This window comes from Apostichopus japonicus, chromosome 19 (genome assembly GCF_037975245.1).
Source record: "Apostichopus japonicus isolate 1M-3 chromosome 19, ASM3797524v1, whole genome shotgun sequence".
NCBI lineage: Eukaryota > Metazoa > Echinodermata > Holothuroidea > Aspidochirotida > Stichopodidae > Apostichopus > Apostichopus japonicus.
In genome coordinates, this window is record NC_092579.1 from 5,945,864 (window position 1) to 5,961,478 (window position 15,615).

General features: G+C 38.2%; 1 protein-coding gene across 1 annotated transcript; it reads right to left on the reverse strand.

The window, feature by feature from the left end:
• Nucleotides 1-2,624: 2,624 nt before the first annotated feature.
• Nucleotides 2,625-15,036, reverse strand: LOC139960198 (uncharacterized). The gene is made up of 5 exons (XM_071958385.1): nt 14,824-15,036; nt 13,582-13,677; nt 8,934-9,104; nt 7,600-7,726; nt 2,625-5,546 (listed from the first exon to the last, which is right to left on the reverse strand). Exons 1-5 carry the CDS (start codon nt 14,911-14,913, stop codon nt 5,413-5,415), a joined length of 618 nt encoding a protein of 205 aa, XP_071814486.1. The 5' UTR covers nt 14,914-15,036; the 3' UTR covers nt 2,625-5,412.
• Nucleotides 15,037-15,615: the final 579 nt, after the last annotated feature.

Sequence of the window (15,615 nt, forward strand, 5' to 3'; positions counted from 1 at the left end):
AGGGGAAAAAAAGAATGCGAAAGTAGCAATTCAGTTATGTATCTTCTTAGAATGTAGCCTTATTGTAGTAGAGTGGTATATATATGACAGGATCTCATAGCGGGATTTGACCACAGGTGGAACGTTAAAGGGATATTCCAGTGGTAGCTGGACAGTGTGACATGAATGTGGAGGAGACAAAATATTCTTCACTTTTAGTTAAACCCATTTCTCATTTTTTTTTTTTTTTCATCTTTCATATTCACTCATAAAATTTCACAAATCTGTAGATGCAAAACGCTTAAAAAGACGTGTTTTGGTTCTAAAGATGCGGAAAATTTGGCAGCAAACAGTGAACCTCTACCTCCAGGATATCCCTTTAATATGTGTTTTGTGTAAAGATACATACTGAAAAGGTACCCCATGGTTGCCTGAAATGCCCTCTTGTCCTGTCTCTGTCCCTTCTTGCATGTCCTAGGCCAATTTTTTTTTTTTCGATAAGGATTAATCGTATTATTTCAGTTTCGGCTGAATTGAAACCGAAACAATCCATTAATATGAATTTTGCTACCTTTCCTGTTAGTATATGCATTTTGAAAATGTTCATGACAAAAGTTTTCCTAACAGTGAGAATGTTTTGATATCAGCTCATTTGTGAGATTTTTCTCTTGAAGTTAAGAATTGAGTAATCCTGAATTTAAGATTTTTTTTTTAGCACATCAGGGAAAGGGGGGCGGGGGAGGGGAGTTCCTTGCAATGCATATGTTGCAATTTGGAATTCTTTAATAAACAATACTGTGATGGCTTATGTGGAATTGGGTGAGGATAAAGCTGAAATCCAACTGGCAGTTGATGATATCAAACCCATTAATACCGATCAAGGAATTTGAAATGCATCAAAAGAAAGTACGCTACAGATGCTCATGGACCTGAAAATTGGTCTCTTTGAAGGAAGTGATAGGGAGTAGCAGAATCCTACCATTTTGTTCAAAATGCATGAATGCTACCTCTTTTGTTTTAAGGATAATTGTACGAAGTAAGCTCAATCTTGCATTGTTGAGGCTGCTGGGGAGCGAGGGGGGGAGGACTTTGTGTGTAAAAAATTAAACTTGTCACTCCAGGTTATTTTTTGGACTGATAGGTAGAAGAAGAACTTTACATGTTGATGGTTTCTGATTTATCAGTTTTGGTAAAAATATTAAACTTGAAAAATATTTATCCATTTTGTTGTTGTCGTAATTTTGTGTGCTGGTCTTAGGTATCATAGTAGTTGAGATGTGGTAGAGTAGAATATTTCAGCTAAGTTATCCTCTTATAGTATGTGGGACTTAGATGTGATTGGCTTTTTCTACTTGTTCTGTGTGAAATTTCATGGTTTGCTTTAATAGGTAACTGCTGGAGTATTCTGTTAGACCTCACCCACGTCCCTAATCCCATCTTACATTTTCCCATTCGCAGCCACCAAGTAGCATAAACAAAGTGTGGTTCCACATCGATAAATGATATTCTCCAGATGATATATCGGATAAAACCAGTTGGACTGATCATGGGTGGCTGTGTGAAGATTGGTTCTAAACTCTTTCTGCGATATTATTCTCTAAACCTTAGCAATTATTATTATTACTTTCTTGGGGGGGGGGGGGCAGTGGCCTAAGTGGGTTCCATAATATAGCACATGCCTTTCTCTACCCGAGTTAGCCAATGGCCTTGTCTAAGAACCAGACTTGTAGAATGAGGTCAACAGGATGAGTAATAATAACCAGGCTGTTATTTTCACGATGCTTAAGCGTCCACTAATGTAGGAGAAGCCAACAATGGCTTACAACTACCACATCAGGTATGCATTCAACAAATTAACTCAAATTTGGAATCTTTTCAATTTTTATAAAGTCATTTCAGATAGGATGAAAAGCCCATCTTGCTATGACAATGCAGGGGGTCGAACTCTGATTGCTAAGCCACCTTTACCCACTGGGCAACAGTACAGGTACATAAAATTCCATTTGGTATATAAGTAGGAGTAAAAGGCAAAAATATGATTTACTAACATACTGTTGCACTGCTATCCATAATAGTCTTGTAGCGAGATTGTACTGTCACCCTGATGGATTTGTACTCTCAAGCTCTCACTCTAGTGCAAAGTTTAGTAGTCCTACTTGTACTTAGAGCATTGTACTGGTACTCATGCTGTTGTATTTATACAAGTCTGATCTTTACTAGGGTCTTGCACCCCCCACCCCCTCCCCACACACAACAACATTGCAACTTAAGATGTCACTCTGCCAGGCATATTTAGATTCTTAAGTAAATCTGTAATTAGCTCTTAATGCAAAGTTGTGCTCATAAATACACTTGATATTTTGTGTGAGGTCGAAAAAATGGGGGCCTACACCCTTAGCAAAGGTTGAATTCTTCCCTGGCTGATGGAGGGGGTCGGGATCCCTGAGCCCACCCAGCCCCACCCTTTATAACCACCACTGGTAATATATGCTCAAGAGTACAAATTCTTGAGGGCGAGATCAAGCACAGAACAAGTATGCTAGAATACAATTACAGACTTAACTATAAGTATGTTAAGAACACACCTTGATGGAATGGAAACTTCTGTTTTAACAGTCAAAAACCTTCAAAGACTCAACAACTCATTTATGATTTAGAATCTCTTTATTGATTTCAATACATATTTAATATCGATATAAATGAATCATGAACACTTGAAGTATTAATAGTCCTGATTTCATATAAATGATCAGCTGCTGTATACATAGCTCCTAAATGTTAAAGATGATAGACATATTACATTAGTTATTATACAAATAATGAATGGATTCCATTCGTGCAATAGTGCAAATATTTCATGAGTTGAAAGATGGAATGTTCCATTCAACTCGGCTGCGCCTCGTTGAATGGAACAAATTACGACACAACACCTTCAAATTTGGATATAATTGGATGTAAAATTCCCTCATGCAACAGTTTGTTTTGAACAGACAGGTTTCTCTGCTCTCTTACCATTGAAAAAAAGTGCTATCAAAAAAGTATAACCCATGGTTCTATTTCATAGAGTGCAATAGAGCGGATTTTGCATGCAATCAACGAGCAATTGACCAATCAAATGACCAGAATACAATTAGGTGTTGTATAAAGCAAAATATAGAAGATGAATTTATGAAAATTTCAGATCAGTGAAGGGGAGGAAGCAGTGACATAGATGTTGCCGACCTGAGCTGGCTCTCAAAACCACTGATAATATACAATAATGACATATATAGCTGTAATAGAGGAAAGCATTACTTCTTACAGTAATAATCAGTGTTTAAGAGTGGACATAACATGGAGAATGTCACCTTCCCTTGAAGAATTTGAAATAACTCTCCACAATTCTTAAATGACATCATGAAAAACGTTCTAAGGTTGCAAGTCACCTGGTCCATTTCTGAAGCTAATGGAATGAGTTTTTGACAATTTGCTACAAGCAACTGACTTTTTTGGTTCCGCATGTATTCTTCGATGTATTATTCATACAAAGTAGATTGAAAACGTACCAGAACTGTGCAATTGACACGTACGAAACATTGAAAAATTTCAGTTGTAGACTCAAGAGCCTCTTATCAAAAGAATGAACAAATTAAGTCATTGCAAAATGAGTTGGAATGTCTATTCAAGAAAAATCTTTTCTTTTCAGTTTATAATGACAACATAACTTTATGTCAGCCTACGTTTGGCACAAATCTAAAAACATAAACTGACCGTAGGTTCTTTATCCCCTACTGGTCAAACCATCTCTCATATCTTTCCCTTCCTTCATGGTAACAAAGATGATTGCTTAGCGCAGTAAGTTGTGATTCATCACTTTCGTTACACAACAATGAGAAAATGTTCACTGACCCTCCCCAGATGTAGGGAATATTACCAACGAATTCAACCCCACCGTAGTTTTGCTTCTTTTTATCCCTCGTGAATCCCATTTTTCCTATTGACACCCAGTCATATTGCTGGAAACCTATTTGTGGAATGTTACGTCGAAAATCACGACACGTGTGTAAAAATTCTTGAAAAAACAATCGTTCCTTTCGAAAATAAATGATACACTAATCTCCTCGACCTACCACACTTTCAAAGCAGAGTTACACAGGCTAGCCTACATTGCATTTACAAATTGGATCGTCAATTAACTGCTGATTTCACCTGTCTGGCTCGGCAAGAAAACTACATACTAGAGATCATTTCTCACAGAAGCTTAAGAGTAAGTCTGTTGAGAATTGGATTACATTCAGACACTGCTTTTGGCTGACCATGTATACCAATATATACATGCTTTATGAGAACATAACCATTGGTTAACCATATAATGAGTCATTAAACTACGCTCAAAAAGTCATCGATGGTTTTGGTAAAACCGTGCAGCATCATACATCCATGGGAAGTAACGGCAAACATCTGATCTTTATGAACGCGAATTCTCCATGTTACATTAAAAGTGAAAGAACATTACATTAGTGTGCATTGTGAAGTGGAAAAAAGGCAGATAATTGCAACAGTAAAAACAACTCAATTCTCATTCGTTTAAAAGACTCATTCGTTTAAAAGTTTTAACAAAAGATCATAATCTTTGTCAAGTTAAGAAGGTAGACTTAGTACATTAAAGGACTATAGGTACCTAATCAGGATGTGGATAATGGTGGAATATTTTTGACGAGCTCACAATCACTGCAGTGATTTCAGTATTTGAGAAAATGGTCGGATGCTGGGGTATACACTCTTGTCCATCAGATGGGAACGTTAAATGGCCGTCCCAGGAATGGTAGCGAATTGACATCCCTGCCTCGTTATCTTCTGAACACTTATCAGAAAGAGAAGGCTTGAAATAAGCCGGTGTTCATCCAGGATCTAACACGGATAGGATATCAAATAAGCTACAGTAAGGCTTCCTGATCCTTGGGTCTGTAAACTAAGCCAAACTAGACTGCAAGCAAATTGTTTGTGTTTGATTTCCACAGTTTCTCAAGCACATGGCGACACAAATTGTCATAGATCCATAAAAAGAAGAATTGGGACATTTCACTTCCCTTCTATTATTCTCAAACCTTAAAGTGCCCCTTTCCAACGATTGCCTTCAAAAAGTTATGAAAACTGATATTAATAAATACAATTTTCTATGGATAAATGATTGCTTTTACTACATTGTAATTAAACATAAAACAAAACACATTTCATCCCCAAAAACAACTACCCAAAATTGCAAAGTAATCACAGCTCTCATATTTCGAGTTCCTTTGGTTATATATATCAACACCTTAAGAGAAATCAGACCATTTTCATGTTATCTTCTGACGTAAACGCAGCAAGATGTGATTCCAAGAAGGACAGCAACAAAGAAAGGAGGGCACAGGGAATCTGGAAACTTCTCAATTATTTACAACCCCATGACATTCACTGGTATGGATTACCATATACTCCTGTGGCACCACCAGGGTACCCGCTTGGTGCTGGGTACCCTGGGTAGCCGGCTGGTGCAGGAGCTGACCCTGGATATCCACTGGGTGTTGGGTTCACTGGAGGGTAACCTGAGGAAAAGAAAACCAAAGAATAAACAATAGAATAGAAAGGCTTTACCCAGTAAATAAATGCATAAATTAATCGGAAGTCCAAATTAATAGACAATAGGCAAATTTGTTGGATTTACTCTCAGAATCAATTTAAATGAATCAACAACTGAAACATGTAAAGTTCTCCTGGATGAGGAATTAGAGCCATCTTATTCCCAGGACTCCAGGAGTATTAAGCAGAAACCTATAGCAGGAATAGCCCTCTACATCATGAGCTATAACTGCCATGTAGCTTAATCAAATTACAATGATCACAGAATGTTCTAATATAAGGAAATCTTTGAATATGTATATTAAGCACACTCCATGAATAACCAAACTACACCAAAGGCACCTGCCTCCATCTCCCAAACCATCCCCACCCCCACATCTAGGTCCTCCATAACTAACAAATGTTTCAAGTTGACATTACTATCATGTAATCATGTCACTGCTTCCCTAACTTTCTCATAAAAAACTGAGAATTTGTCCTATTTTTTAATATCATGATTATTTTGGTATCTTGAAAGGCTAATAAGCTCCTCCGTTCACCCGCCAGAGAACGATCAGATTGCTTAATTCCGCAAACTTTGTTTACTTCCATTCACAGAGTGAAAGATGGTAAGATATTTTCTTTGTTTGAGATCTTCCAGCTGTTAACTATATGAAAGTCCATTGCTTTATATACTGCTGACAACTCACTAAAGACTATTTTTGTAGCTGTGGGCCATATTCACCAGGCGTGATTGCGCATATGGCAAGCCATATGTGCAATAATTCGATAAACCGAGTTTATCGCCGTTAAACTCTGTTTTTAGATTGATAAACTCAGTTTATCGAATGGAAAAACGTGTTTTTCGCGATTATCTCAGTTTATCAAGCGAAAAGCAGGGTTATCTTGATAAACTAAGATTATCGGCGATAAACCGAGTTTATCAAATGGGAACTATGTTTTTAGCTCGATAAACTAAGTTTATTGATAATCTCTGTTTATTCTCTGTTTATCGATAAACTTAGTTTATCGCTCGATAAACCAAGTTTATCGAATTGGATATGGCACGCCACATGTACAATGATTCGATAAACCGTTAACACTGCTTTTTGCTCGATAAACTGAGTTTATTATGAAAAACATGGTTATCCAGTCGATAACTCCGTTTTATCGATCGAAAAACAGAGTTTAACGACGATCAACTCCGTTTATTGAATTTTTGCACATGTGGCTTGCCACATACGCAGCAGAGTTGGAAATTGAATCGGTGAACAGATCGCACTGGACCGAACACAAAAAATTAATGGTTGGTTAAATGATCAGTGTATGAGTAGACTGTAAAAATTGTCAGCAAAATCTCTAAAACAGAAAATTGAAATAGGAGGGGGTTTGTATGATGGTCCCTATTATTCCCTATCATCTGAAATTCAATTAGCCTAAATTGAGTTCACTTCTGGCTGGCAGGGTAGGAGAGGGGAAGAGGGCATATATGCCTCTAAAACTATCAAAGTTTCGAACATGTCACTATTAGAAGACAATTTCTCCATCAAAGCGGAATTTTCATTTGCATTTTAGACAGAACAAAACAATTCCGCTTCACCAGTTATAGGGAACCAAATGGTTACAACCACATAGATCTCTTCGTTAGACTGAGGGAGGGGAGGGAGGTGGGGGAAGTAATTATCGGTAAATCATACATGTATGATTTGATTAGAATGAATTAATATACATAAACAATACCTTTAAAGGTTGATTCAATGCCAAGGATGTAGTAGGGTGGCAGAGACAGGAGGAGACATGGCTAGGGAAGAGGAAAGGGCTGGGTGGAGGAATTCTCAGTCTCACAATTTGTGGCACAAAAGACAGGTCAATTGTTGGAAAAAAGAGTTTTTATGTGAAAATACTGCTAATGACATTTCACTGATATAATTGTTTTTCCACTGGTGCTTCTTGAAGCTGTTCGAAGCACTGGTGACCATAATTTCACCATGTCTCTCTTTCAAATTCGAAACCATTTTTTCTGGTTTCATCAAAACTTACCAGGAGGTTGAGGGGTGTAAGCTGGGGGTGGTGGATACTGGCTGGGAGGTGGCTGTGGGTATGCGCCAGCAGGAGGTGGTGGAGCCACTCCAGTCGGGTACGATGAGGGTGGTGGCGCAACTGTGGTCTGTAGAAGACAGGGGAAAAAGAGGAGGTCATTGAATCGTTTGTATGAAATTGGAAACTCTTGGACTAGGCTTTTATGGATACCCACCCTCACCATTAAATTAAGCTAACAGACACTTGGACACACACAGAGAGCATCATTGTAAATGTAACTATAATATTGTGGACAGGATCAGGAATCTTATTCTCAACACTGCTGCCAAATTTTTTACACGTCATTCAGTATATAATCTGCCTACAATGTAGACCACAACAAAATGCATCGTAACTTTTGGGATTACATTCCTGAGTAACAATGGCACAGTTTGCTACTTGTGAGTAATCATTAGGAACTAACTACGTTGAAGAGAGTCAGAGTAACAAGAATGGCTGACAGATCTGTATAATCTACTGTAGTAAATTACAATTAAGTGAGGTTAAGTACAAAGCACTTAGGGATTGATACTAGTGATAGTCAATCCATGATATAGTACATTAGTGCAGTTACATAATTGCATACATATCATATCAAAATGTTATTTATAGGAACAATGCACAAAACTGCCACGAAGAAAAAAAAATCCTGGACTGGTTGTTAACAATTGTTAAAGGAATTTATTTCAGCGAACTGATGCTTCAACCCCCAACCGTTCGTTGTTCATAGTTCTAAGCTTGATTACTGGACAGTCTGAATTCTGATCTTCTCGTCAAAGGCTGTACCTATAATGGTCATTTCAATTATAAATTTGTTTCTGAAATGGTTGAAAGAGCTCCCAAAGTTCTCAGAAGATTTTGATACGTTTTACACGTTGAGAGACTTATTGAAGACGGCAGTTTTGCTAAGAATGGATAAATCTTGACTGCTGGCAGAACTTTGTTCACAGCTTGATTACTTTTAGTCCAAAATTTCCATCTTCAATCTTAACTCATCTAAACACAGTAGTTTGTAAACCACCACCTTAAAGAGCTAAAAAGAAAGAAAACAGATGTTGCTACTTTCAGAAAAGGCAAGGGGAGTGAGCGGAGGAGGATGTTGCAGCAAACACCATGGACTAAGATCTAATGTATATAATAGCATTTTCAGCTCAAGTACCTATGGAATGCTAGGACAGTGGGTAGGTGGGGTAGAGGGAGGTGGGGGGTGGGATACTACCCCTTTGGACACAGAAAAGTACAGAATTTCCATGTGAAAGTAATTGAGGTATAATGGACATATCAAATACACTCACCGTATGATGATGAACAACTGTGATATTAGCCTTGGGAGGTACATGGTGGGTGCGATGAGGGAAGTGAGGGGGAGGAGGGGAATGATGGTGGTGGTGATGCTGGTGGTGGCTGAATACATCAGCTCTATGGCCAGCAACGGTTGCTTTCTGATGAGCAACTTGGGATTTGTGCTGGAGAAAAAATAAATTTAAAAAATGTCAACGACATCATAATTGCGGTTCAAAACTAATCACAGGAACTAACTACCCAATCTGGGTCAATCATGAAAAACCCTAACAGGGCCAAAGGAATAAATCACATAAGAGTTAGAATGACTTGTTCTAACAGTACCAAAAGTGTGGTGTATGTATATTCTGAGAAATGTTGTCTTCAGTGTGGTGTGCGAATGTTGTGACAGTCTTTAGTGTGGTGTAAGTAAGGTGGGACATTGTCTTTAAAAAGTGTGGTGTATGTATGTGGTGACATTGTCTTTCGTGTGGTGTGCGTATGTTGTGACATTGTCTTTAGTGTGGTGTATGTATGTTGTGACATTGTCTTTAGTGTGGTATACGTATGTTGTGATATTGTATTTAGTGTGGTGTACGTATGTTGTGATATTATCTTTAAATAGTGTGGTGTACGTATGTTGTGACATTGTCTATAGTGTGGTGTACATATGTTGTGACATTGTCTTTAGTGTGGTGTACGTATGTTGTGACATTGTCTTTAGTGCGGTGTATGTATGTTGTGACATTGTCTTTATTGATTTTTATTATATGCCAAATGACTACAGCTGATGGCATGAGCCTCTTTGATAGCAGTAGGCCTACTGACCAGCTGAGATTGAAATTATTACGAACGAAGCCATAGCTTTACTCATGAATCACATTTGTACAGGATCTTCGCTTTCTTGGCGGCCATACTGTATAGTCAAGACTCAGAGCTAGGTCATTTTACTCGCTCAAGCCTACTTAAGTTTCCTTAAGTATTAACTAACACTTTGGTTTGCTTATGACATATTAGACTTTTCCCTGGCTGTGAGCATCTGGCCAGTCTTTCCCAAGTCATCATAACTCTTTGTAGAAGGATACAAAACATGTGACAAAGAGATACAGTATTTTTCCACGCCTGGAACAGTATTTTAGTTTCTACATATCACTTATCGTGTTGCAATGTTCTAGAATCTTGGGCAAACATTGCGTGCTACAAAATTACTTTAGAGAATAACAGAAATGTGGAAATGTGAGGATTTTGTCAGGTCAGTCTACATGGTTCAAACAAATGAAGCTTTTCGGTACATTAGGTTCATGTATTCACCATCTACCAAATAGACGATTAGGGCAATTCCAGGCCAGAGGAGACAAATTCATCAAAACTAAAATTGAGCAACTGCTATGGAAATTGGTATCAAATTGAAGCTAAAAGTGTGAATTTTTCAGATATGTGTTTTATTTCCCCATAATTTTTACATAAACTACCCAAAATTAGGGATTATGTGAAAATAGGCAATTTTAGAAAAAAAATCACCATTAAAATTAGGTTAAAATTAATCCCCACAAATCACCCCTGTAACAATAAAAGTGGTGACTTTAAATACTGATGGATAGTATGAGACTATGGCTAAGTGTATCAAGCCATTTTAGGGGGTTTGCATGTTGTCATGCATCGGTGCACACACATAAATGTTGATTTGCTGAAAAAGTGTCACACTGTAACCGAAAAATGCCATTTTTTCTTAATACTTCCAAAAATTGGAATTGAAATCAACTGATTGTTTTTCTCAAAATCAACTGTGTAGGCACTTATTAAATCCACATGATAGTTTTACTGTAGTAGACTCTGGGTGGGAATAATGGGAAAATGAAATGTGTCACACTGTAACTTTTTGGTTACAGTGTGACATTTTTTTGGTTACAGTGTGACAGCAACAGTGTGTTTCTATAGGGGAAACCAGCATTCAATTTAGAACCTTTCCTCTATTTCATCTGTGACATGAAGTATACACCTGGGTCCCCATTAGGCTTGGTTGGCATGGTGATATTAATTTATTGAAAGCTCAGTCCTAGATAATTCTTGCTGCAATCATAGAGAATCACTAAAACTTTGCTATGATCCAGCAAGACGAGATCCAGAGTGCGCACTGGGCCCATTCACAAGTTACACTGTTCACTGCATGTGCTAATTTTTATGCAAATACTGTGCAGTCTTATGTCCTGGTGAGCAATGACCTGGTGCATGGGAAGTTTGCAGTTGCCACATTCCTGGATAAGATCATCAACGATGTCATGATACAGTGCCCCAATCTGAAGTCACTGTCATTCTTCTCAGACGGAGTGGCCAGCTAGTTCAAACAACGGTATCTCTTCGATCGTGGCAGAGCGTCCATACCCCCCCCCCCCCTGACGGACTCAAATGGACTGCTGTCGCCCTTTTCAGCTCTATCCCACTTTTTACTTATTCGCGATTATTGAATTTATACATATTGACATTTGTCACATTTTGTAAGTGTAATTTGGCGATGACACCTATTTATTCTTCGTTTATCTGCAAATTAGCCAGGCCCGGAAAGGGTCATTTCTGGCGATCTAGGGAGTATCTTTACTCAAAAAAATTTCTGTACGCTACATGCCAACCTGTGGTGGCGCTCCGCATAGAAAGTGTCGAAAGCGCCCCTACAGACCATTCTCTCCCCTCCTGACCAATACCCCTAGCTCCGCCACTGTCTTCGATAACATCACCCACTTCCGAGAGAAATATGGAGTTCAAACATCATGGAACTTTTTTGCTACAAGCCATGGCAAGGGTGTTGTCCATGGGATCGGTGGTCAAGTATAGCGATTAGTGTAGACAGCCATGAGAACCGGAGCATATGTGCATGATGCCGAGTCATTTGCGGAGGTAGCAGCAGTTAAGGCGAAGGCAATAAAAGTGATCTTTGTCCCTTCCCAAAAAGTAGAGGATGCTAAGGAAGCTTTGGATAACCGATGGGCAGATGTATGTCCCAACAACCCATACTACCCACATTGTCATCGCAGTCAGGAAACACTCCACAATCAATCAAGCTCGGGGACTTTGTGTTGGTTGAGTATATGGGAGCAAAGAAAACCTCTGGCAGATATGCCTATGTTGCCCAAGTTCAAGAAGAACATGTGGAATTGTGGATGATGGTGTGGTAGAGTTTTGTGTCACCCACTTGCACAAATATGAAATATGACAGCATGGGCTTGATCTTTGTTGCTAAGGATCATATGGATAAGCATGGATAGGTAGCTATTTCCCAAATCACAAGGAAATTGCCGTCACCCACAATGGATAACTGTGAGAGATACCACTTCCAGGACCCTATTCTGGAGGCCAACTGAACAGATATCGTCCTGTCTTGAATTTGCATACAAACAATATGCAAGTGTAACCTGTAATTCCTAGTCCATGAGACCGTAATGGGATCACTTATAGACATTATGATATCAGAATGATTTGTCTACACTGATTAAAATTAGTTTAATTAGAAAAATTAATATCAAAATTAATACTATTTTCAGGAAATTTGAAAGCTTCTAGTCAGATTATAACACTAGCAGTTCCTTCTTTATTGACAGATTTTCATTTTATCTTTCAATTTTATTATTACCTACTCACACTTGTTTCTAGGGAACATATAACTTGCTATTTCATGCTTTTGTGACATACATCTTGTGTTTCAACATTTTGTCACACTGTAACCGTCACACTGTAACCATGCATTGATATAGTTATGATATAATATTTCAGGTTTTAATGGTCAGTCTGTCAATTTGCTCATATCACTTGAGAGTTAAGACTATGTTGGATAAAATGTATGTATTTCCAATTGTGATACACTTTTAATTTCAGAGGGTTTTAAGGAAGGGTATTTTGGTGAAAAACCTAGGTATTTTTCATGTCACACTGTAACCGAAGCATATTTTTATTAATATTCAAAAATTGACATTGAAATCTCCAAAAAATTATGCATGTTTCAAAAGTTTATTGTTGCCCCTTTTGCACTGATAACCTATTCTGAAGATATCCATTCAATATTCTGAGAAAAAACAAATTGAAATGACTAAATGTTTATTTTTTGTCACACTGTAACCGTGGAATTGCCCATTACACCAACCATCTACACCATAACATGTGGGCAGCAAATCAATATTTTCTTTATTTTCAATCAATATTTTCAATCAATATTTTAATTCTGAGATTCATATTAATGTTGCAAAACAAATTTCATAAAGGTTGAGTATTGGATTCTATAGTGGACAATATATGATGGTCCCCTTGACTACAATAATCTCATTATCATGAGTATTTAATCTCTTCCATTAAAGAGTTTATGACTTCACCAAAGGTACATCCTACTGCCTGTTCCAGCCCAAAAAATATGTCAGTGAGCTATTTCCATCATGCAGTAACTAAGCTGCAATATAATCTTTCTCTGGAATACAGTAGTTCTATAACCAAACACAAATAAATTGGAAACCCTTGTGTACCTATCATAGATCTTTGGTTTTCAATCCAATTTCGAACAGCGACAGATTGGAAAATCTGCATACTATATAATGTATATAAGTTAGCATGTATATATATGGGTGTAGGCTTTGGATGGCCTACACTATTCAAACTCTTAAGAAAGATTATGTACTGTACCTCTAAATGTATGGCCTTTCCTACATTGCCGCGTAAAGCCTGGTTAACAGCCCTGTTATGGAGACGGTCCTCGCGCGCTGCTTGCTTGTGCTCTTGCTGTAAAGGAAAAATAAAGTATTCAATGCAATGAATTATCCAAGGTTAGGAGAAGACCAATGAGTGGTACCAAGACTTGACTGAACCCATCATGGTATGTAGCCGACTTCCGGAAACAGTGCCAGGATTAAAAGTGTACAGGAATTGTCAGTGGGATGTTCATGTACTGTCACTGATCATTTTTTTTAAAACGGCTCAGAATAATGAATTTACACAGAAAGAAAATTTGTTCCGAAAACTTTCTAAAGACTGTATAGTATAACAGAATATGGGCATTTGACCCTCATTCTTACTTTAGAGACCCAAGGATCAGAAAGCCTTACAGTTGCTTATTTGAGACCCTATCCGTGTTAGATCGTGGATGAACACTGGCTTATTTCAAGCCTTCTCTTTTCGATAAGTGTTCAGAGGATAATGAGGCAGTGGTGTGAATTTGCTACCATTCCAGCCCCCAGGACCGCCATTTAACGTTCCCATCCGACGGACGAGAGTGTATGCCCCAGCATTCGACCACTTTCTCAAATACTGAAGTAGGCAAACGCACCCCATTCGACATCACTGCAGTGCATGCAGCCATGACGAACAAAGTTGTTTCACAATCAAGTGAAGCACAGAAACAAATTACCCCTTTTCCCCAAGTTCACGAACCAGAAAAATCCATGGAAGATTACGCACATCACCATCTTGAAACATAGTGCAACCAAACATTGAGATCTCAATTTGACCTTTCACTTAAAATGTATCTAAACCTATATAAGGATACTACTTCTTGATGTCAACTGAACTTGAAATCAACATCAATGGAAAAATGTTAACCTGCAAAGGCTGCATTGGGTGAAAATTCAGGCTTTCATTTAAGTGTCCAAATCTTTGATCAAATTTAAATAAAGACCATACAAGTGTCATATGGTAAAGCTGTGAATAGTGTGTGACACTTTCCTACTAACATGTAACATTATATGGGTCTAATGTACTACTACTAGGCCTAGGCTAGGCTATATAATCAAATTATCAAATATAGCCCTGCCCAGCTAACCAATTTGCAGTGCATTTCGTACAATGTGCCGCTATGCAGTTAAAACAAATTTTGCCTTTCAGTTTTTAAATAACGTTAGACTCTTGTGCTTCATCCACCAGCCAACGTACCCTAACTGCACGGTTATATTGGCGACTCATTTTTGCTTTAAGAATTCCCTCAAGTGATCTAGAGTAGTTTCTTGTAAACTTGTGGTGCATAACACAAGATTTCGGCAGTTGAAAAATGCTTCCGTGTAGTGTTCTGGTAGTGGTATGCTGCTCGAATTCCCAGCGAATGAAGTTAACAGCGTACAACTAGTAGTACTAGTACTCAACTCAGAGTTAATTTGCACCGGAAATGTACACAAGACGTTTACCAAACAAAATTTGTGACGTAAACTCGACGGGACCCTGAGAAGTATGGATACGTTTAGGTACCTTTACTTTCTTGAAATATCAGCCCAACGTAATTATACCAATAGCATAATAAGCAGCAGCAGATGGAAGGAGTGTGTACATTGGTGGGGGAGGGGCGGAATGGGAGAGGGAGTTTTGATTACAGGGTAGAGGGGAAAGTCTTTTAACTTATCCCCAACCCGTAGACAAACCAAACAGTAAACACACACGCATGCAAATGAAAAGGAAAAAGTGACTGAGCAGCAAAATTTACCATTAAGTTTGCTTCAAAAATGCTGTGAACCACACACAAAAGTAGGAAAGAAATTAAAAAGGGTAGCCTAATCAAACGCTGTGCTGGCAACTAGCAAGAACACACCGCACCGTTGCTTAATTTGTCCATCTTAATGCAACCTTACCATGATGCATGGATGGAGGATAGGGCAGAGATGGCCACCGTGCATAGATTAAAACTTCAGCAGATGGAAAATTGTGGAATGACGACACATTTATTTCACTCAATTG

What these genes read in the sequence shown, in the direction of transcription:
- LOC139960198 (XM_071958385.1), bottom strand. Translation starts at nt 14,913, where the DNA reads ATGCACCACAAGTTTACAAGAAACTACTCTAGATCACTTGAGGGAATT. An exon ending in CAGTTGTTCATCATCATACG is followed by an intron (nt 7,727 to 8,933) that starts GTGAGTGTATTT and finishes TGTCTTCTACAG; the next exon opens with ACCACAGTTGCGCCACCACC. An exon ending in TTACACCCCTCAACCTCCTG is followed by an intron (nt 5,547 to 7,599) that starts GTAAGTTTTGAT and finishes TCTTTTCCTCAG; the next exon opens with GTTACCCTCCAGTGAACCCA.